Raw genomic sequence first — 21,536 nt, 5'->3', positions numbered from 1 at the left:
TTAGGGGTTTTCGTTGTTTTTTTTTGCTATTTTTGATTTTTTCTGAAAATTTATCAAAAACATGGGTCAAAAATTGGGTAGCAACAGACAAGATGCTAAAACGATTTAGCATGAAAGAATCCGAAAGATGATACTTATCTATTTCGCATATAATACTCTTTCCAAAGATATGTGTTCTAAAACATAAATTAAGAGAGATAGAATGGAAAAAATTCCATATAACATGGATATAAGATCCATAATATATGTGATGCTATGTACAAGATTAGATGTATTTTATGATTTGAGCACAACAAGTAGATAAAATCGAATACAGGTGAGAGTCACAAAATGATAGTTAAAAATATTCTTAAATACTTAAAAAGAATAAATAATGTTTTTTTTTTTTATAAAAGAGATGGACTAGTAGTTCATGGTTATTTGGATGTTAGTTTTCAATAAGATATTGAAAATAAAAAAATATTTCATTCTAAATAATGGTGTTGTAAGTTGGAAGAGTTCCAAATAAAAGACCAAACTATATTCTACAACTAAAGTTGAGTACACCTTTAAGTTTGAAGAGACAAAAGAGGTTGTTTAGATCAAAAAGTTCATCACTGAACTAAGTGTAGTTCCTATTATTGTTGATTCAATAACCATGTACTATAATAACAATAGAGCTATTGCACAAGAAAATAAACTAAGGTCTCATTAATGATCCAAATATGTACTTAAACAATTCTATTTGATTAGAGAAACATAGAAAGGAAGATATAAAGATAGAGTGAGTACTTATTGAAAAAAATCTTGCAGATCCTCTTACTAAGTCATTATCCTAGTAAAAGCATTATCATCAAGTAGAGCGATATGATATTTGATACATGAGTGATTGGCTTTAGTACATGTGTTATATTGTTAATGTATATGCCATGTAGCCAATCGATTAGTTACATGTGACATTGACTTTGTTTTTGTATATATATTTAATTTATTAATAAAGGTTTATTTATTAATATTCATCAAATATTTGAATAATAAATTTAGAGTAAAGATAAAGTCTTCAGGGTAAAAATGTTTTGCAAATAAAATTATAAAGTTGTTATTATTATGGAATTTCTATTGTATTAAAGCATTATTCCTAAATATTCCTAGTCAATGTTATATTAAGACTAGATATTAATTAGAGTTGTTAAGACTAATACATATTATATTTTTTTTTTTATGAAAAGAAGTAGTTGTTCTCATAAACTGAGATATGAGGGATACCTAGAACTAATATGTAAGTGCTTGTCAAATGACATGTAAACTGAACTAAATCACATGAAAATTCCATAGAGAGAGATCATCTATGTTTATAGAAAGACTCACGTAACAGTTATGTAAGTGATCCTTATACTTAAGATCATTAAGTTATCTTATATAGAGAGTGTTATGTTTCGATCGTACTACACGTTGTCCTAATCAAGGGTAACAAATAGGTAGATATTAGGTATAACATAAACTATATGAAGGTATTTAAGTAATCAAGAGAGGATTTATCGCCCGAAGTGAATTAGAAAAAAATATTTCATATGTTTTCAAATAGTTTTGATTGCAAATCATTGCGTAAGGTGGAATGAGATTTGAAATAGTTTTAAATCTTATTCAAATAATCAATAACTATGGTGTTTGTAATAAACATGATTTGATATAGTAGACATACTCCACACTATAATGTTTAAATTAGAACATTGTTGATGAAGAAATAATAATTACACTAAGAAATTGATCACTGAAAGGTTAAGTCAAATCATTCATGATTTTCCTACTATTTGAAGGATCATGACAAGTTGCTAGACATTGTACTTGATCTTCAAATATAAATCAATCTATTTATTTAATCCTATTTTATTTAGGAATGTGATTTATTTTTTGACCAACTTATTAGGGAATATAGTGGATCACACATATAAGAACCATTGGTCATAAACTAAAATGAAATGATTAATCAAGTGTGACTTGATTGTAAATAAATTTTAGAAATTAAGGACTAGAATGTAATTAATATAGGAAATTACAATTCTAGACCTAGAAACAATCAAGTAAGGACTTGATTGAATAAATTTCTAAAATTAACATAAACTAATATATGTAATATTATTTCAATGAGCAAATTTATATTTTTATATCTATAGAATTTTTTTGGTTTCTCTATAAACAGAATGTCATGCCTCTTATTTTATAGGAGGTTTGATGAACAAGGTAAGTATAGTATAATATATAAACACCTAAAACATATATATATATATATATATAAAAGAGTTAGCGCTTTAATGTATAACAATCTCTCTCTTCTAAAAAGATTTAGGAGATTTCTCACTGGTGGTTCATATGGATTATCGTTAGAGGCTAGACAATTAGATAGTTTATGGTTTATGATAACCCAGTCTTGAAGCAAACATTCAAAGCCGAAAAGAAAATTTGATCTTTAAGTAATCTTTGTATAAACCTTAAAAACTCTAAATCTGTCTAACGGAATCCTTGAAACTTTCAAAACAAATCTTAAATTTATCATTTTCATTGCATAATGTGTTTCAAGAAACTTAGCCATGAATGATTCATTGTTCGATGAAAATAATTGTCCAATTGCGCCCCGATACGGCTAGAAGCAAAAAAAAAATGCCAAATTAAACTGCAACATGTAAAGAACCATGTCTCAAGAGCATTGAAGCGTAGTCCTATAACTATTGTACGTACCCATTGAAAGATAAGAAAAGCCAAAATAACATTTGAAGACCTAATTTTCAAATTGAAAAAATCAGAACTTTCCAAGTATCTTGCCAAACCCACCCATCTGTTTTTATAACCTTCCCTTTACAACTTGTGCAAGGAAACAAGTTGAGGTTTTTCCATGCATTATCAAACTACACCCTTGGTTTTGGCAACTAGAAGGGCTGCAAGTCACAAATAACCATGTTGCTAAGAAGCTCTTCAACACCAATTCTTGGATCGTTAATCTCATGTGTTGGTATTGTTTGTAAATGTATATATAAAAAAAAGATATTTATCTCACATTGAAAAGAAACACTCTCTCCTATTGTTTATAAATGTGGGTTTGTATTATGTAGTAAATTGTATTATGTGGTAAATTAAGCCATGGTGGAAGAACTCTCTTAGTGAACTTTCTAATGTTATTATATGATATTTATAATATCAAAAGATGACACTCGACACTTAAACACTTGGAACTTAATATATTAGTGAGATTAATTAATCATTGAATTAATTTTCATAATTAATTATGATATTTACGATTGTTGAGATAAAACAAAATAACAACTATTCAATTTAATTTAAAGCATAACTCTTTCATCAACAATTATATAGTTTCATGAACAATCATATCATTTCATCGTGATATTTCAAGTATATTAAAAACATGTTACTATATAGAAAACAATACAATAAAAAACATAAATTTTGATTGTTCTCACATCTCTAAATCAACTCTATATTTCTTTCATCCTAGATATTTCTAACATCATCTTTCTCGGACAGTCCTAACAACAGCAGTGACAATCACCATCATGATATTATCACCATGATGCTAGGAAGAGAGTGATGTTCAAGATGAGGGGGAGAGAGAAGAAATGGAAAATGTGACAAAGGAACCCAGACACTTTGGTTTAAGTAATGAGATGGAGAACATGGTTTTGACTGAGGAGGTGAGAGTCTTGGATATATTTTGGAGAGTAAATTTTGAAGATGATGGGTGAAGAGATGCGTCTTGCAAGAGATCTTGGTATTGATCGTGGTTGTGGTGGCAGCAGTCGCGGTGAGTTTGATTCAGGAGGTGGAGATGATGCAGGGCACAGAGGAATATTGTACGAGGATGGTGCAGGAAATCCTGGCAACCCTTGGTTTCTAAGGAACCATGCTCAACTGCTGTATCAGTTAAGTCCTGTTTCATTTCTTCGAGTCTAATTCTGATTAGTGATTGACCAGAACAGCACAGGGATTTTTAGTGATAAAACTTGGACACCGTAATGACAAATATTCCGCAGACAAAGCGAGACCTTCAGGGAGGATAGAGGAGAGTGTTCATTTTTCATTAAGAGAAGATTACTCTTCTAACCCATAAAATTAGCACATAAAATCCGTACACCACCGTGTCGGGCTTGAATCAAAATTTGCACACTCGAACTGTATGGTAAAAACCATTCGAGGCTTGTGTATAGCATCAGAAAAATCACGCGTAGAAACTCCATTTACGTGGAGATGAAACTTTAAAAGTAGTGCACAATCGAGGGAAATATTCGATCAGGGATCAGCAACTCAAAAATCCTGTATAACCACCACCACCTTCGGATCAAATACAGGCAGAGCGATTCTTCCTTTCCACACTATCATTCCCTGATAACCTTTTGTCCTATTGTAAAGCACGCTGATAGAAACCACCGCCTCTTGCTCTGCTGTAGTCACCACCACCGTCTTGATTGCCTCCCCTGCCCAAACTGCGGGCACCAAAATGCCCCCTTGGGGCATCTGTTTGGTAACCTCTCCCTCTTCCCCTTCCTCCTGCACACAGCACAAAATATACAAATCTGTTTTGCAATGCTACTTCAGTAATACAAGGGTTTAAAGCATTGGCTGCTCTGTGCGCGCAACACAAAACACAAGGATGTGGCATTTGATGACAGTAATATTACTTACCAAAAGCAACATGGAAAATCTAAGTCCTATCACAGGCACCTGAGCAAACATAGCAGCCACCACCTCGGCCATTAAGGTTATCGTGCATCTATATATAACATCACAATCACCACAAACAAACACCTTTTTGTGGCATCAATTCTATCAAAACTGCCACTGCTTAAAATGAAAAGATTATCAACCAGATACGATGGTGCTACCATCACTCACTCCACCCATCCTCTTTCACTCCTACCCATAACCATCCTTGAGTTACTGTTCTGAGCAATATAATGCTTTTGTTCAATTTTTAGCTTCAGAATCATTTGATGACAAAATGTTTGTATGCACTGTACATGCATGTGGATGGCTGTGCCTGTTCCTCAATTAAGTGAGTGCATAGACTATCTTTGAAAACCTAGGACTGCAACTTATTGACCTTACTGTACATGATACCTCCATTCGGTTCGTAATATGGCTGTGTGCTTCTCCCCACAGATTATGCTGGCACAACACGCGTGACAGTTCCTGGAGTTTAAAACTTGTAAGACTGTCCTGGACGCATGCATCGGTATCACAGATGGCACATGTGAACATGAACTATTGGCATGCCATCCATGTCTACAGTTAACTTAATTGATCTCATAGGTATTATTTGATTTTAACATCATAATAGAAAAGGACTTTTCCACCTAACAATTACAGCTAAATAAATAAAGGAGGAGAAATGTATGCACATACTTCCACCTCGAGAAGCAATGCTGCTGCTTGATCTTCGCTCCTCAATGTAGACTGGCCTTCCAGCCAGCTGTATTGGAGACGCCTACATTCAAAAACCATGAAAATATAAATGAAAAAGTTGATCTGGAGAAATACTGCAAGCAAAAAACAGCACTAGAAAATGTAGAAACCTCAAGGCATAAACATGCCCACTGTTTGCATCACGAAGAATGCAATAAATACTATTGAATAAAGATGTTCATGTTTTCCAAAATATAGACATGGATTTAAATTTCTATCTTCAATTTTAGAAGGTTCCCCATATCTGACAGTTCATGTTTTGCACATATTAATAGCAAAACATAGAAACCATAGCTTTAATTGATAGCCTCTAACCAAATCTTTGCACGACAAAAGAAAATCAAATGAGATTTAAACAAAGCTAAAACTAAATAAGTTAAATCTAGTGAATAAGAAAGTTCATGCATATAGATGCTAAAGGATATGAACAAGCAAAGAGAAGCATGTATCAACAACATGCATTGATTAGTTGGCAAGTTAATAATATAAAAGAAAACAATCTTTTCATGATATCAAATTCAAACCTTGATTGCATTTTGAACACTCCGAAGATCTTCGAACTCAACAAAAGCATAGCAAACACCAACAACATCCTGCATGAATCAATTGCTATTTCAGCCAAAGTCAAGGTTACATGCCAATATGAAGAGGGAAGAGAAGACAAAAAAAGTTCACCTTGCGGTTCCTAACAAATACACCATCAGGTTTGATTCTCCCAAAGTGTTTAAACTCCTCCTCAATTTCTTCAGCAGTAATATCAGAGGGCAAGTTTCTCACATAGACAGATTTTAGTTCACCTGTATGAGAGGATGATCAAGAATCAACTTGATGTTTTCCAGTTGCGTAATTTTCAAACAGCAATATGTTCTCCCAAGTTTCAAACATTTAGAATGCAACTTGCATATATGAATATCATTCAGGAAAAGAGAGAGAGAGAGAGAGAGAGAGAGAGGCCATAAAAAAACATTATGCACAGAGGTCAAGTCACCCAACTAGTGCTGCTGCCGCCAATAAAATCGTTTATGTTTAAAGTTTAGCCATTGCACAAATATTTTCCTGACGGCAAGGATCATGTGGGCAATTAAAAAAGAGTAAGACATCAACTCCTCCCAAAGCATAAATTCAAGAGTTTCATTCAAAAGTAAGGTAGAATGAATAAATTAAGCAAGATCACTCAAAAGTCCAGCCAAGGGAGAAAAATATCACTAGAGTGTTGGAAGTCATGTATTAAGATAAAGTTTTTAAGGTAGAATCAAGAGTTTGACCTTCATCTAGTCCCAAGCAATCCTCTGTAACCTCTATTCCAGATTCTGGTGCAGATGACAACACAGATTCTGGCTGCTGAGCAGTGGGTGTCGGCATGTGATTCCAATCAGAAGTAGTAGGGGCACTCTTGTTAACAGGTGGCTGAGTGGCAACTGATGATGAAAACAGCCCCTTAGAAACCTGTAACTACACATCCACCATCAGAAAAAAATACAGATTAAAAATTACTCCACTTTTCACGTTCCAACTAAAATAAGTTGACAGTAACGATACTGCAGGGGAAAACATGAAAATAAAAATAACTCTATTCCCGTAATATTTTATGCAAATACCATCCCGTGCTCACTTGTACATACTTTGTCTTTTTCTGATTTAAAATTTACTACATATGTGCAAAAAGTTTATCATCTTGATCTTTCACATCTTTTATGGAGTTGATGTATCATGTAACCCTGGCTTTCTATATTAAGAAGGAATAAAAAAAAGTTAAAGCATTAATCAGATTTTATAGTGCTCATGTTGAAATAACCACTTCTAAATCATTTTAGATATGATTTGTATAGCTGAAAACCACAAAGATGCAGAGGTACATGCAAAACCAAACAAGAAACACACACAAGCAAAGAATAGATGCCTACTATTGAAGCATAAGTTTTCTTTGGAGGCTCTTCCAATGGTTCCTCTGGAGCAGCAGTTGGGAAATCTTGCACAGCATTTACAGCAGCTTGAAATGAAGCAGCTATTTCATCTACAGGTGTTTCTTCTACAACAATTTCAGTCTCCAAGTCTTCTTGGTGCTGTTGCTCTGGGAGACTGTACTTGTCAACTGGATCATCATCTATACGAACCGAGTTCACGCATTCTCTAGCTTCTTCCTCCAAAACGTAGTCAGAAACTGCCAAAACTCACAGATTAGACCAAATGACATGCAGCGGTACTTTGTCCTATCAAATGACCCTCAGGAGCTAAGAACTGTCCCAGAGATTTAAAAGTTCAATTGCATTTTAAACCACACAATTGTACACGAGAATAGTCCTCATTTTTTCAGTTCAATTGCTAGATCCAAACTTGAGCACTCATCCCATCCCCATCCTTTGCACAGCTTCAGCCAAAGCCCAAGGACAAGCAGGCAGGGATCAGCTTTCATATTGAAGTTTCATAACCAAACAAATAAAAAAAGGGGTAACTAGACCACAACGATGTATCACCACACAGCCCCAGGCAAAACTACTCAATTCACAATTGAATCAATGCTTCACTGCACGTCATCATCCTATTACCTGGAGCCTCTGGTAGAGAGTTGGAAGAATCTAATTGGGCATCGAAAGTCTCGTCGGATGATATAGGCTCTGGATGTTGCATGCGGGTGTTTTCAGGTGGCAGGTCTTGTTGGTAAGCAGCCCCATCATCAACAAACAGAAAGATATCATTGAGGACATAGTAACCCTTCTCCTGTGGAGCCAGGAAAAAGGTCTGCACAAATATCCTTCTGTTAACAAAATCCTTGGTCTTGACAGACCCAGACACCATCACCAGAACACCTCCATTCCATGAATCGAGAGAATTGATGGTCTTGATTTCAATTGCAGTGAGGTTTAGAGACATGACAAGTGCATGGATTTGCTGGAGAGAAACAAAGGAGAAGCAAAAAGAAGGTGTGAGTAAATTCCACAAGAACGGAAAATCACGAAATAACTGACTGTTAAGAATTGTCCTAACAGAATAAATAATTCTCTTGGATTCCCATTTCAAACCCGATTGTATTGGGCAGAAACCTTCGCCGGCGGAGTTAGGCATACATGCAAGAATCAAAACAATCCGCATGGAAGGAGGAGGAGGAGTACCAGCATTGTGTTGGCAGATTCAGTAGAACCGGCATCGATACGAGTCATGTCACTGCTACCCGCATAGAATTGATGTACGAGATCTGGATGTTGTTGGAGAACCTGATAGTACTGCCCTACAAAGTAGGAACCAACCTAGCAAACAAAAATCAACACTCACCAACCAACCAGAGATAAAGGTTCAAACAACAAATATGGAATCGTACCTGAACTGCGTTTACAGATGGATATGCACTCGCCGCCATTTTTAATAACCAGTCAATTACCCTTGTTAAACAACAACAGCAACAGCAACACGAGGAACTAGAGAGAGTGGAGAGAGAGACACTGAGATTTAGTTAGGGTTTGTGATTATGATATTTCTTGTTTACAACAAACAGCGAGTGGTCACAGACTTACTTTCGTAAGATGGAGAGAGAGAGAGAGAGAGAGAGAGAGAGAGAGAGAGGATTAGGGTTTTGTGATAGAGAGAGCGAGGATGATGATATATATACTAAATCATGGCTGTACGCTCTTAACCGTCACAACCGCGGAGTGGCTTGGTTGGTTTTGCTCCATGCGATTTTCCACAAGTGAATCTGTGACTGTCAGGTAAGAAGTTATTCACAGCATTTTCTTGCAACAGAGGAACTAGAGGTGGCGGCCGGACTCCAAAAGTGGGAGCGGAGCAGACAATCCTTGCCTCCACAGGACTAGGGGGCTGGCTCCCTCTGGCCAAGGCAAGAAGCTATGCAGAGCAGAAAACGACCAGAAAAGAGAAACTCCTCCTCCTCCTCCAGCGCGAAGCAGTAGAGGCGAAAGCCCCGGGGTTTAAAACCAACCTCTATTAAATTATTGCTCGCAAAGAGGGTTCTTAAATTAGTATTTCTTCATGCATCGACAGGAATTAATTAAATAAGTAACGGATCCTGGAACCAGAGGACCGCGCGGAAAGAGAAGAGTAGCCGCTAGAGCCCTCTCTTCACTTTAGAGATGTTTAAATCAAATATTTTATGCGCAACACAGCCAAGTTCCGACGAGCGTACACTGCCATGAACAATCAGGTTTATTGAGGACGAATTAAAATAATATATTTTTTTAATAAATTCTCTTCATTTTCGTTAAGATTCGTAATTAAGATAACCTCAATTCTCATAATCCACATTACACGTAGTCTGACAAATTCACTCAGTTAGCTTTTATAATTTGTTTTAATTTGCCTAAACATTTATTCTTACATATTAAATTAAAAAAGAGAGATTTAACACGACCCGCACACTGATCTAAACTTAAAAATACTCCCTGAGACACTCACAGCAAGCACAACCACCATCAACAGGAGTTTAGTTGCGTGAACCACCACCAAAATCGAGAGGATTTGAGTCCAGCTAACTAAAGGAATTAACCGTTTTCCGAGCATATTTACGTTCTTGTACGTGTGCAAGACAAATGTTATGAACACCGGGGGGGGGGGGGGGGGGCAAAAGATTTTAATCGTTCACCTAAGTACAACCGCTACCTACAGAGATTACTTTCTCATCTTCCTCTCCCTTGTGTGCATTTTTGCCTACACCACACCATGCTGCCCCTTGATCCAAAAAAAAACCCAATGTTACGAGTAGATTCAGCAAAGAGATGGGCACAAAGGAAGAGAAGGATACACGCAGGATAATTCCTGCCAGATCAGTAGTAACTCCCATAGTAAGGTTGTGGAATAGAGGCTGGCTGCTGCGCTGGAGTCAATGCTGCTGCTGCTGCTGCTGGCTGTGCGTAACTCTGTTGCGGGAAAGCCTGCTCGAATCATAAAAACACCATCAGTTATAGAAACAGGAAGTAAGATGTCAAGAAGAAGGAAAAGCGGTTTTTTCATTCCAGTAGTGTATAGACAAGTGAGCCCCCCCTCTTTTCTTTTTCTTCTCTTTTTTTACCTGGGCAGGATAGGTAGGAGGATAAGCACCATAAGCAGCACCTTGTGCAACTGATGTAGGAACTTGAGGACTAGTAGTATAGCTGCCTCCATAACCACCATATGCAGCCTAATTACATAAAAGAATAAAATTTGGAATATCACTTCCATGAGGTAAACTATAATACTGCTTGCAAGACACTTGATGATGCCTGAAGACAAGCATGCGGCGTCATTCATTATCAAATTACTAGTGTCCTTGCGTAAAACGGTAACCTACTTGTTGGTTATAGCCTGGAGTCCACTGTTGCGCCTGTACTTGTGTGGCTGGTGGCCAGGCTTGAGGCTGTAAGCCATAACCAGCTGTCCATTGATTTTGTGCACTTGCGTATGCCCCCATCAGAGACTGCGCGGGTGAGGTGGCATCAGAGTAGGGTTTGGCTATTTTTTCCCTATCCGAAGAAAGGTAATCCTCTGCATGGCGCTTTTTCAATTCTGACTTACTACTGTGGGGTAAGAAGAACTTGGTATGCCGATCAGCAGCCTTCTTTATAGATTGAGCATCTCCAAAGATACCTAAAAACTGAAGGGGGAAAAACCAACGAAAACACAAGGAAATGTGATGAGAAAACTAGGCCCAGCCCATTCCAAAACCAGAATCCTCAGCCAAGAAACTCAGCACCTCTTAAGGATAACCATTGCCAGCAAAATGTACAAAATCGATATCATATTAACATATATTCATTGTGCAGTGACTGAACTAGAGTATGCCCTGTAATACACTAATAAATTTCGAACAGTATTCCAGATTGAGAAGGAAGTCTGTAATTTGATAAAATGTAAACCAATCTAGATTCCAGAGTCTACTTATGCCTCCTCGACACACACCACAAAGCAATTCTTAACATCCTCTTCAATGGAATAGTAAATCTTTTGAACTTCTAACATAGTACGACCCATATCCATGGAGAGAGAGAGAATTCTACACGGCAGTGTAAAGTCATATAACTGTTAACAGTAAGGTTAACTGTAAGCCAAAATTTGATTAAATTCTTATATCAGAAGGTAGATTTGAAAATGGATAAAAGAAAAACAATGACTACCTCCAAGAAAATGCAAGAAAGCTCTTCCCTCTCAGAAGCACTAGCAGCATTGACACTGTCCGAGCTGGTCAAAATGAAGTTATCAACCAACGAATCAATATAATCGATTCGTTTCGGCTGTGGCAGAAATGTCTCGAGATGTATCAGGGCCTGCATACAGATGTAACAACAAACAGAATATTAGTAACAGGTGAGCATTGTGGGAGTTATAGCTTAACAAAGATAGTGTTTTCATGCTCAACTACAGAGAGAGAGAGAGAGAGAGGGAGAGAAGAAACCTCGAGAAGTGGCTTTGAAAATTGGGCATTCTCAAGTGCTTTGACTAGAACCTCTCTGGCTTTCTCTACATTTTTTGATGCCTGCATTAAAAAGGATGAACCAAAAAACATTGCAGAGAGGATGAAAATATCAAGAACACTGGCCCAATACATCAGGCATTTAACAAGAAGAGAAAAACCGGTATACCAGTAAATCATATCTGAAGTTATACACGGCCATTAGAATTCAAAGATTAAAAAGAAAAAGCCTCACAAATATGCACAGCACCATAGACCTACCAAATATATGAACCGGGCATATTGTGCATACAATGCTGGCAGCACTTGTGAATGCTCTTTTCCCTTTTCAATGGCTATGGCCTGCTCATATAAGGAGAAGGCATCTTCAAGATTCCCCTGGATAATAGAAGAAATAAGTCAAACCATGTGGCATCTCAATCACAATTGAGAAGTCCTAAAAACTTGCCACAGCTATCTTACCAACCGATGCTCCATGTTTGCATGCTTAGTGATTGCTTCAAGAAGACCAGGGGCAATTTCAGCATGCACAACTCGGTATGCAGCTCGAGCACCAGGTATATCCCCATTTTGCTCTTTGAAGCACGCCGCAAAAAGGTGAATCTCTGGTTGTCTCTGTTAAATATTCAGTTTATAAAGTCCAGGCATGATGATGAAAGTAGGTAAAGTAAGAGACAAGGCAAACAACACTGCTAGCATGAAGCCATGCAGCTTCATTTTAATTAATGCATTAGACAACTAGCACGTTGCAACATTTTGGTTTGTATAAAAAACATAAAAGCAGAATTAAATCCACGGCAATTACCAAAAGTTTACCATGACATGCAATAACTAAAAACAAATGATAATACAGAGCAATAGAACAAGCCTCAGAAACTTCACACCTTGACAAATACTTGGGTTGCACGAGCGAGAGCATTATTTGCAAGATCCATATTCCCATAGGCTTCCATGCACAAGACATAGCGTATCCAATACTCGGTATAATTGGCACATGCTATTATGCATCTTTCATATAGCTTGACCACCTGACTCAAGAAAACATGCCATCACAGTCTAGAAGGTACAATTGAATCCATCACCATATTAACAAAAGGAAAGACACAAAGCACGAAGGAGATATGCATAAGAAATACTCCATTGGGGAACAGAAAGGCCCCTCAAATACGAAAGGAGGGACCCTCCTTGCCAGACAGAAGATGTATAGGAAGGCAAGAAGATACCTGCATGCATAACATATGAATTTTAAGAAGAATAAAACTTTAACACATACAGGAACCTAGTCTACTGACAAACGAGGGTTTGAAATACTTAGCCTCATAGAAACCAAATCGAGGCCCATGCTTTAGTCTCAGTTCAATTTCCCGTTAAAAATGTTGCTTCATCCAATGGTTTAGCCAATAAAGCATATGATGCAGCAGATATTACTTAACTGTAAGCCAACGTATAACAAGGTACAGCTAAAAACTAAAAACCAAAAAGATCAATGAAGAACTTAAACAAACCCAAATACCTTATTGAAGTCATCCTCTCTTTCTATCATATCCAAATAGTTATGCCAATTTTCAAGCTCTGCGACATTAAGGGGCCGCACATGAAAGTAGGGCCTCCTAATAGCATTTTCAAAGTCAGAGATCTTAGAATCGAACTCTTTAGCTTTCTTATATATCTCTTCTCTAACAGCGATATACTTCTCCAACTCCTCTGCTTCTCCTAAGCCAGCACTTACAGGTTTAGAAGGCAGTTCAGCTGCATCAGGATGGACCTCTCCCTCGTCTGCTTGGCCACCATCCTCCAGAAGTGTACGTGCTGCAGCAGCAGCAGCAGCTGCTTCCTCAGCAGTCCTTAATTCTGCTAAAGGTCGACTTGCAGCAAAAGCCTTAAATCTGAAGGCCAACAAAAAGAACATAAGTAAAACTACACTTCTCATTCGCTTTTTTCTTAATGCTTGTGTCATGTATCTGCACTCAACAATCATATTTAAGCAAAACACTTCTCATGGCCCTTTTTTTCTTTGATAAGAAAAAACCTTGTCAAAGAACAGAAAGGTGAAATCCATGTAAAAAAACAGAGTAGATAATTTGTGGTGTGGAATCTAGATCCATGCTAGAAGATCACCAACGAATATAAAACAAGGTATTTGAACTTAACAGCATCTAGAAACACATAGTAACCATTGTGAAGGACATGAACTTTGTAGAGCAACTGAGATACTAACAAAAAGCACATCTAAGTCAAAGCTAATCAATCAGCAGACTTTTTGGGAAGACACAGTAAAAAGATCCAGTAAAATCAAATTTAGCAAAGATCCAATGTTGATTTCAGATGGCATTGTAGCCTGCCATGCCACATACCTTTCAGATGGACAACCCCTGTAAAAGTGCAAAGAATGAAGTAATACATATGCCAAAAACACAACATGCTACACATGAAAACCTGGACTTTACTAGAAGCATACATGCAAACATTTTTCTAGAACCCCAACAACCTGTTAGTGAAGTAAAAACTAACTTGGACACAGATCAAGAAGGCATGTTACTCATACTCAAATATAGGAGTAGGATAACATCCACACCAGAAATGGATATATACATTTTTTCTAAGTTTCCCATATTTGAAGGATCAACCCAAGCACCCAAGCCCATATGAGGCATCCATATATGTTTCATATGAGTACATCAGGGTAAGTACAAGTCATGACAATGCCCTAGAGTTGACAACCACCTGCTTTCCCAGTAAAATACAGTGATAGTTTAAAGACAAAACCAACATGAATCTACTTTCTAGTGAAAGACCTTTATGGTTGAAATGGGAAAGGTGTTCATACACACGAGAAACCGCTTGCAATACCGAAGTAGGGACATCACTCAATTCAAAATGAAGTTCACGAGGGGGGAACAAGAACCATTAAGTCAACAAAACAGTCAAGTGTTACAAAACTTAGTCTTCAGCCAAAACCAACTAATTGTCACATTCAAAACATGGGACAACATCGAATCTAATGCACACAAGCTTTGATAGTGTGCAGATAAAAAAAATAAAAGTACGAACCTTAACTAACTGATCCTAATCTGAAGACTACTATTATCACAAAATATAGAGTAAAAATGGCACCTGCACCAAAATTTATGCATAACAAAACAAAGAGTTGTCTGCTCAAACAAATACAAAATAACTAAACCAGCTACAGACACATTTCAAAATGTAAAAAATGATATTATGGAATACAAAGATTTCACAATTATATAACACAAATCATCAACTCAATAAATGAAGTTAGCCAATAATATGTGAATGCTAGAACAGAATATTACCTATTGAAATAATCATCCAGCTTTCTGTTAGGAATCTCTAGTATCCGGGTATAAATCATGGCAACACGGCCCCACTCTGCATGCACCTCTTCATATTCGATGTACTTGTCCCAAAGGGGGTAAGACAGATAATCTGTTCCAACATAAGCTAATCCTCGCTCAAAAAGTCTGATTCACAGAAAAAGAGAAACATATGGTTAAGATATAAATATGGGCACAGCACAATCAATGCAGACACTTCCATAAATTGGAGACCCGAGAATATCGCTGAAGGAGAAGGAACAATTCACTCTTAACAGCACGACACTTCCAAATGCTGCATTTACCTTCCTGATAAAACCATTCTATGTCTGAAATCCAGCACAGAATGAGGCCATTTTAGCCTTTATTTGATGAGATCTTCCCAGCAGCATTTTGCATATTGAAGCACCTCAGAGTCTCAGTTTAAGACAGCCATAATTCATAATTAACTACATTACTATGATGGCGCCCTTGAAAGGAGGAAGGAGAGATGGGGTATAATGAGGCCGGAAAAAATAGAGTTGGCATACTAAAAAAGAATCAAACAGCTACTCATCCAGCAGCCTAAAGTTAAAAGGTTTGCACAAGAGAAATGTATTTCTAAAGCATTCCCATCAAACCTTTCACCATTATGTGAGAAATCACTGTTGCAGGCGCACTGAAATAACATTAGAGAGCGACAAAAATCACCAAATCCTTGTGACACAGGAAACCAAATGATCATGATTCCAACATGGGCTGATAACAGAACAGATGTATGTACAGCTATTACCTTCTAATGGTCTCTGGATCTCCATACATGGATATGGCAGACATGCAATAGTGCAACCAAATGTCCACCGAGTACGTGACCCCAAGAACAGCCCGTTCATAGACCTCCACAAATTTGTCCACAAAACCAAGGCGTGCTTCATGATCTGCATACTTCTTCCAATATCCATAACACAATGGAAATTCACCCAAAAAAGCATCATACACTTTTCGAATTTTCAATATCTTGTCCTGCATAATGTATAGGTCAACATGTTAGCTCCACTAGAACAAGCACTCAGATTGCAGCTACATACATATAAAACAAAGTAAGTTCAGAAAGAATAAGAATTAGCTTCAATTGATAATTGGTATAGCATAGTAATTCGTTTTCCTCTATTATTTAATTGTCAAATCCTAATTTCCTACAGATTAATTGACAGTTTAATCATTTGAGTACAGCTGGGACCAGCTCAAAAGATGTCTTGAAGGTAATCTACTTTTCATCCAACTTATGGAAGATCAAACAAAAACAAATTTGCTCCATTTTCTGAAATTCAGGAAGTTCAAAATATCTTTAATTTGCATGAGAAAAAATATGTTTGCCAGTAAAAATATGAGAACAGAAACCATCAGTTCATCATGTGTCTGATATTTCATACCCCAGCCACCTTCTCCGTCTCATCTATCAAGGCAGTCCATGCATCAAAATCCAAAGAATTAGCCTTCACAATGCTCCACAGCCGGTCTTCTTCAGCTGACATTTCTGGCACTAAAGAAAGGGAGAAAGCATTAGGTAACACCTAATAACTGCTGAACAGAATCATCTGCATACAGTTTTGGAGGAAAAAAGAAGAAAAAATAGAGAATGTCAATAACATGGAAGCATGCATTTCACGAGCAAACAGACTCTCCAGTCGACCCTAAAAGGGAAAGCAAGGAAGTCAACAATATGAATTCAAGAAAATTATTCATCAAAGTTATTATTGGAACAAGTATTGAAGGACTCCTACACATTTGGCATAAGCTTTTCAAGGATTGTATCTTATATCAACTTTTCAACCGGATTTGAGTGAACAGCCTGCTGTGCTCATCAATCATTTCACTGTTCCCATTTAGATTCAGATTGAAGAATATGTGAAGCATTTGCTACAAAGCTCCACTATGTTTCATGCATAAGAACAAAACCATCATGTAAACCACCTATATGCCTTGAAAAGAAAAGGGAAAAATGTTGAAATGCTTAAGAGTCACTTGAAAAAGAAAAGATAATACTTTAGTGTATCACTGGGATTCAAAAGATACATGGACCAATAAAGCGTCACATGAAATTGTAAAAACCTTGCTCTTACTTTGCATCAGACAGCAGTAGCATGCATCCTATTATCAGCTGCGCACAAGGAAATTTACTAGTCCTTTGTGAGATCATTCAAGAAATGGAAAACAAAGGAAGCTCTACCCAGTTAAAAGTTTTCAGAGTCAGGTAAATTCCATTAATACATTTGGAGAAATGATAAACCCCTCCCATTCTTGTATAGCAAGGTCAACATCACAAGCTCTTATGCAGCATGCTTACCATATTGTACAACCTATATTCTTTAAAAGGCTATATTATAATCTCAACTAACACATATACATATAACAAGCATGGCAGAGAAGACATACCAGAACCATCCACAAACTGGTGCACAGCATCAGCTCCACCCACAACCTCTCCAGCATTTCCATTCTCAACTGATACCACAACTCCAGCTTCAGCACCGATGTTTCCATTTACAGCTGAATCATACCCAGAAGCTTGAGTTGGTGCAATAGATGCATTTTCTGCCACAGCTGCATTGTTAGTAGTACTGTCCATTTCAACAACTGCCTCTGTCCCATGTGTTGCCTCTACATGACCATCTAGCACAACAGAAGTAGAATCTGTACCATATGCATTTCCAGTATAAGCTGCCTGCGCTGCAACAAAAGAAGCAGTGAAATTCCCAGTACCCTCTGCAGTGTAAACGCCGGGACCAGGAACAACATTTGAAATGGCATCAGTATAGCCAGTAGAAGTATAGCCAGCCGCTGTATAATCCATAACTGCAGATGGTTCAGTTACTACTGTCTCACTATCTCCCATACTCTACAACTTGTACTGCTACAGTATAAGCTGCGATAATACAAGCATAACACATTTTTAATTATCATGTTCTAAGAAAATCCAGGAAACCACGCAATTCGTTTCAGCCTTGAATTCATTTTGTTGAACACGATTGACACGGATTTAATTAAAGCATTCAAGCCTCCAATCATAAGTAATATAATAAAACAACAATTATGCTATTGCTAATCCAACATATTCAGAAAATTTAGAAACTAATTTGAAAAAAATGAGGGCAAATATTACACGCAATTCTATACCCATTCGATTCACTTACAAACATATAATCAGATCGCAAATGGCTTGACAGATAATGAAGCAATAAGAACAACGAATAAACCCTAATTTCAAGGTGTTGAACGCAAAACCCTAAGTGAAGGCCGTAACTAAGAGGAAGAGACGAGAGAGAAAATGGAGTTACCTGGTAGTGCAGAAACGACGCCGCGTTTGGCTCGATAGAAAGTTCTAGATTAGAGTTTGGCTTCTCTAATATTGATTGAGAGAGCTTTGGGTTTTGGGTTGCTTTTTTGAGTTTCGGATTTTGGTGGGTAACTGAACTCCAGAAACACCGAGAGGCGCGAGAGCAAAGTGAGTTGCCGACGCGGAGCTCGGTTTTTATATAGTGCATGGGAGTAAATTATAAATTAGCTCCTTTAATTTTGAAAAATGAATTAAATAGTCTTTTTAATATAAAAAAAATATTTAATTAATCCCTTTAAAAGTGTTTGAGAGTGCTTTTCAAAAATACTTCTGAAAAAATTTAAATTTTTTTTTGTTTTGAAGTAATATGTTTTTGATATTTTTAAATTATTTTGGTTTGTTAATCTTAAAAATAATTTTTAAAAAATAAACAAATATTATTAGCATACTTTTCTGAATGAAAAGTACTTTAAAAAGCAAATATAACTACACTCTCAAACACCCTCTTAACTGATGATGAACATGCTTAATTTAATACTCATTTATCTCGGAAAAAAATGTCTTACTTTCTCATTAATATTTACATTACCCCATTTTCCTTTTTATTTCTTAGAAATAAATTGGGAAAGAACACAAAATGAAAAAAGGAATAGTTAATTAGTTTTTAAAACTAGTGGCATCATTTAATTATTTTTTAAAATTAAAGGTGTTGATTTATAATTGGTTCTCTGGGTTACATAGTGTTGTTGTTAAAAAAAATGATGTTTTAACCATGTATCTTATGATAAAATACTATTTATTATAATAATATTTTGTCCTTTGAATTTTTTGTTTTTTTTAATTCATATTTCTTTTCTAGATTTTATTCTTTAATATTTCATTTATTAAGAATTGGATTTCATGATTTGTTAAAGTTTACTTTCTTTGTAATTATCTTAGTCTTATGACTTATATAGCAGGTTTGGTGGATTAGTTTAGTTGACTTGAATTATTTTTTTTTTAATTTCACCATTCAACATTGGATTGATTAGGAATTAGCCTTCATATTTTTTTTCGGTTTACTTTCTAGGAGGTTATCTCGATCTCAAAAACCAAGTAACAGGTTTTGCAAGTTAACTTGGGTAGACTCAAGTCATTTTATTATGTCCTTTTTAAGATTGATTTTTTTTTTTCAGTTTTATCCTTCAATAATGAGTTTATTAAGAATTATAATTCATAATTTGTTTTCTATGGGATTATCTCAGTTTCATGACCCGAGTTTGGCGGGTTGACATGAGTCATTTTTTTAGTTTACTTTATATGATGTTATCTTAGTCTCTTAACCTGAGTTATGAGTTTGACGGGTTAACCTGAATTGACTCAAGTTGTTTTTTATGTCTTTTTTAATTAAATTTCTTTTGCAGTTCATCCTTCAACATTAGGTTAATTTGGAACTCAATCTTTCCCTTGTCATGTCTCAAATATCTACTTAGAAAATGCCCCTTATGGTGGCGAAAGCAAATTTTACAAGAGTTATGAGAGTAAAGACACTCCCTCGTCCGTTACATTATTTTCCTTTTCTTTTTCTTAAAAAAAGTTATTTATACATATTGAAAGGTGAAAGAGGTGAGGGCTAATAGAGGGGCCACCTACTCTAAACAAGGTATGGATTTTAATAGGAGTGGGGAAAAAAACCAAAAAACCAATTAAACCGAGAAAACTAGAAAAAAAATAACCGAAAAAACTGAACCATGAAAGAAAACTGATTAAATCGATTAAAATTTTGAAAAAACCGATCCGTTTGATTCAGTTTTGGTTTTATAAGCCTGAAACCGAAAAAACCAAACCGAACCCAAACCGGAAAAAACCCGAACCAAACCGAAAAAACCGAGCCAAAACCGATCCAAACCGAGCCAAACCGATTTGAACTGATTTTCATCTAAAAAATAAACTGAACCGAACTGAAACCGGTCGGTTTGAACTGGTTTTGGTTCGGTTTCAGTTTTTTTTTAAATCGGTTTGGTTACTTTTTTTAAATAAAAACCGAACCGAAAATTATCACTCTTAGATTTTAATTACTTTTCTATGGCCATAACGACCTCTATGAGCATTTTTACTGGCTAAGCTAATTATTGAAGATTTTAGAATTTGATGATTTTTTTATTATTGTATATGTCTTGTAGATAATTAGTTGGTTACATGTGGTATTGACTTTATTCATGCAAAACATATTTATAATTAATAATGATTTTTCTTTATCTTTAATATTCATTTATCTTTGATTAATGAAGATAATGTTTGATCAACGAATCTAGAGTAAAGATAAAGTTCATGGAATAAAGAAATTTTGTAAAGAAAATTATAAAATGGTATAATTATGAGATTTCTATTGCATTAAAGCATTGTTCCTAAATGTTTATATTCAATGCTCTATTAAGAATGGACATTGATTTGAGTTGTTGAGACTGATACATATTATATTATTTCCTTTATCAAATGAAACAGTTGTTTTTATAAGCTGATGTAGGTACTTGTCAGATGACATGTACACTAAAATGAACCGTATGAGAATTTTATATAGAGAGATTACTTGTGTCTATGAAAAAACTCACATGACAATTGTGTAAGTGATCCTTAGACTTGAAATCACCATTTTAACTTACATAGGGAATGTTAGCTTTGATCCTAACTACACGGTATCCTAATCAAGGATAACAAACAGGCATACATTGAGTATAACATGAACTATATAAAGGTATTTGAGTGATTAAAAGAGGATTTATCACTCTAGGTAAACCATGAGAAATGTTTAATATGTTCTTAAATAGTATTGATGACATAATCTTTATGCAATATGGAATAAAATTTAAAAATATCTCAAATCTTATTTAAAGAATCAATGACTATAAATGTTGAGAACAAACATGATTTGATAAATCAAACACACTTCATGATATAATATCAAAATTAAAATATTCTTAATAGAGGAATAATAATTACATTGCGAAATTACTAACTAAAATACTAAGTCAAATCATATATAACTTTCATAATGTTTAGG

The 21,536-nt window shown here is 35.8% G+C and overlaps 2 protein-coding genes across 10 annotated transcripts; both read right to left on the bottom strand.

Annotated features, from left to right (window-relative positions):
* Window positions 1-4,046: 4,046 nt before the first annotated feature.
* Window positions 4,047-9,568, bottom strand: LOC133682321 (nuclear transport factor 2). Of its 6 annotated transcripts, XR_009836660.1 has the most exons (10): window positions 8,768-9,568; window positions 8,562-8,696; window positions 7,998-8,340; window positions 7,356-7,612; window positions 6,717-6,903; window positions 6,127-6,248; window positions 5,976-6,044; window positions 5,392-5,473; window positions 4,672-4,759; window positions 4,354-4,536 (listed from the first exon to the last, which is right to left on the bottom strand). XR_009836660.1 is itself a non-coding variant. In XM_062105609.1 (9 exons), the coding sequence occupies exons 1-9, from the start codon at window positions 8,804-8,806 to the stop codon at window positions 4,388-4,390; spliced, it is 1,383 nt and encodes a 460-aa protein (XP_061961593.1). In that variant the 5' UTR covers window positions 8,807-9,568; the 3' UTR covers window positions 4,047-4,387. The 6 variants fall into 6 exon arrangements, 5 of the variants coding, with proteins under 5 accessions (XP_061961593.1, XP_061961594.1, XP_061961596.1 ...); XM_062105609.1 differs by lacking the exon at window positions 4,672-4,759 and having other exon boundaries at window positions 4,047-4,536; XM_062105610.1 differs by lacking the exon at window positions 4,672-4,759 and having other exon boundaries at window positions 4,047-4,536; window positions 6,717-6,897.
* A 148-nt stretch (window positions 9,569-9,716) lies between these two features.
* On the bottom strand, window positions 9,717-18,682 carry LOC133682320 (pre-mRNA-processing factor 39-1-like). Of its 4 annotated transcripts, none has more exons than XM_062105605.1 (14): window positions 18,498-18,681; window positions 17,596-18,085; window positions 16,593-16,702; window positions 15,953-16,182; window positions 15,160-15,327; window positions 13,359-13,731; window positions 12,730-12,873; window positions 12,308-12,460; window positions 12,107-12,223; window positions 11,828-11,908; window positions 11,550-11,699; window positions 10,727-11,029; window positions 10,469-10,576; window positions 9,717-10,331 (listed from the first exon to the last, which is right to left on the bottom strand). In XM_062105605.1, exons 2-14 carry the CDS (start codon window positions 18,053-18,055, stop codon window positions 10,224-10,226), a joined length of 2,505 nt encoding a protein of 834 aa, XP_061961589.1. In that variant the 5' UTR covers window positions 18,056-18,085; window positions 18,498-18,681; the 3' UTR covers window positions 9,717-10,223. The 4 variants fall into 4 exon arrangements, with proteins under 4 accessions (XP_061961589.1, XP_061961590.1, XP_061961591.1 ...); XM_062105606.1 differs by having other exon boundaries at window positions 13,575-13,731; XM_062105607.1 differs by having other exon boundaries at window positions 17,596-17,925.
* Between the last annotated feature and the right edge of the window lie 2,854 nt (window positions 18,683-21,536).

Source organism: Populus nigra, chromosome 2 (assembly GCF_951802175.1).
Source record: "Populus nigra chromosome 2, ddPopNigr1.1, whole genome shotgun sequence".
Lineage (NCBI taxonomy): Eukaryota > Viridiplantae > Streptophyta > Magnoliopsida > Malpighiales > Salicaceae > Populus > Populus nigra.
This window is presented reverse-complemented; position numbering and strand designations above follow the sequence as displayed.

Coding starts and splice junctions, on each gene's coding strand:
- LOC133682321 (XM_062105609.1), bottom strand. CDS start 8,806: ATGGCGGCGAGTGCATATCCATCTGTAAACGCAGTTCAG. Junction 8,697..8,767: donor CATCTGTAAACGCAGTTCAG/GTACGATTCCAT, acceptor TTTGTTTGCTAG/GTTGGTTCCTACTTTGTAGG. Junction 6,904..7,355: donor AGAAAACTTATGCTTCAATA/GTAGGCATCTAT, acceptor GTGGATGTGTAG/TTACAGGTTTCTAAGGGGCT.
- LOC133682320 (XM_062105605.1), bottom strand. CDS start 18,055: ATGGGAGATAGTGAGACAGTAGTAACTGAACCATCTGCAGTTATGGAT. Junction 16,183..16,592: donor AGACGGAGAAGGTGGCTGGG/GTATGAAATATC, acceptor TACATTATGCAG/GACAAGATATTGAAAATTCG. Junction 11,700..11,827: donor TTTCAAAGCCACTTCTCGAG/GTTTCTTCTCTC, acceptor ATCTGTATGCAG/GCCCTGATACATCTCGAGAC.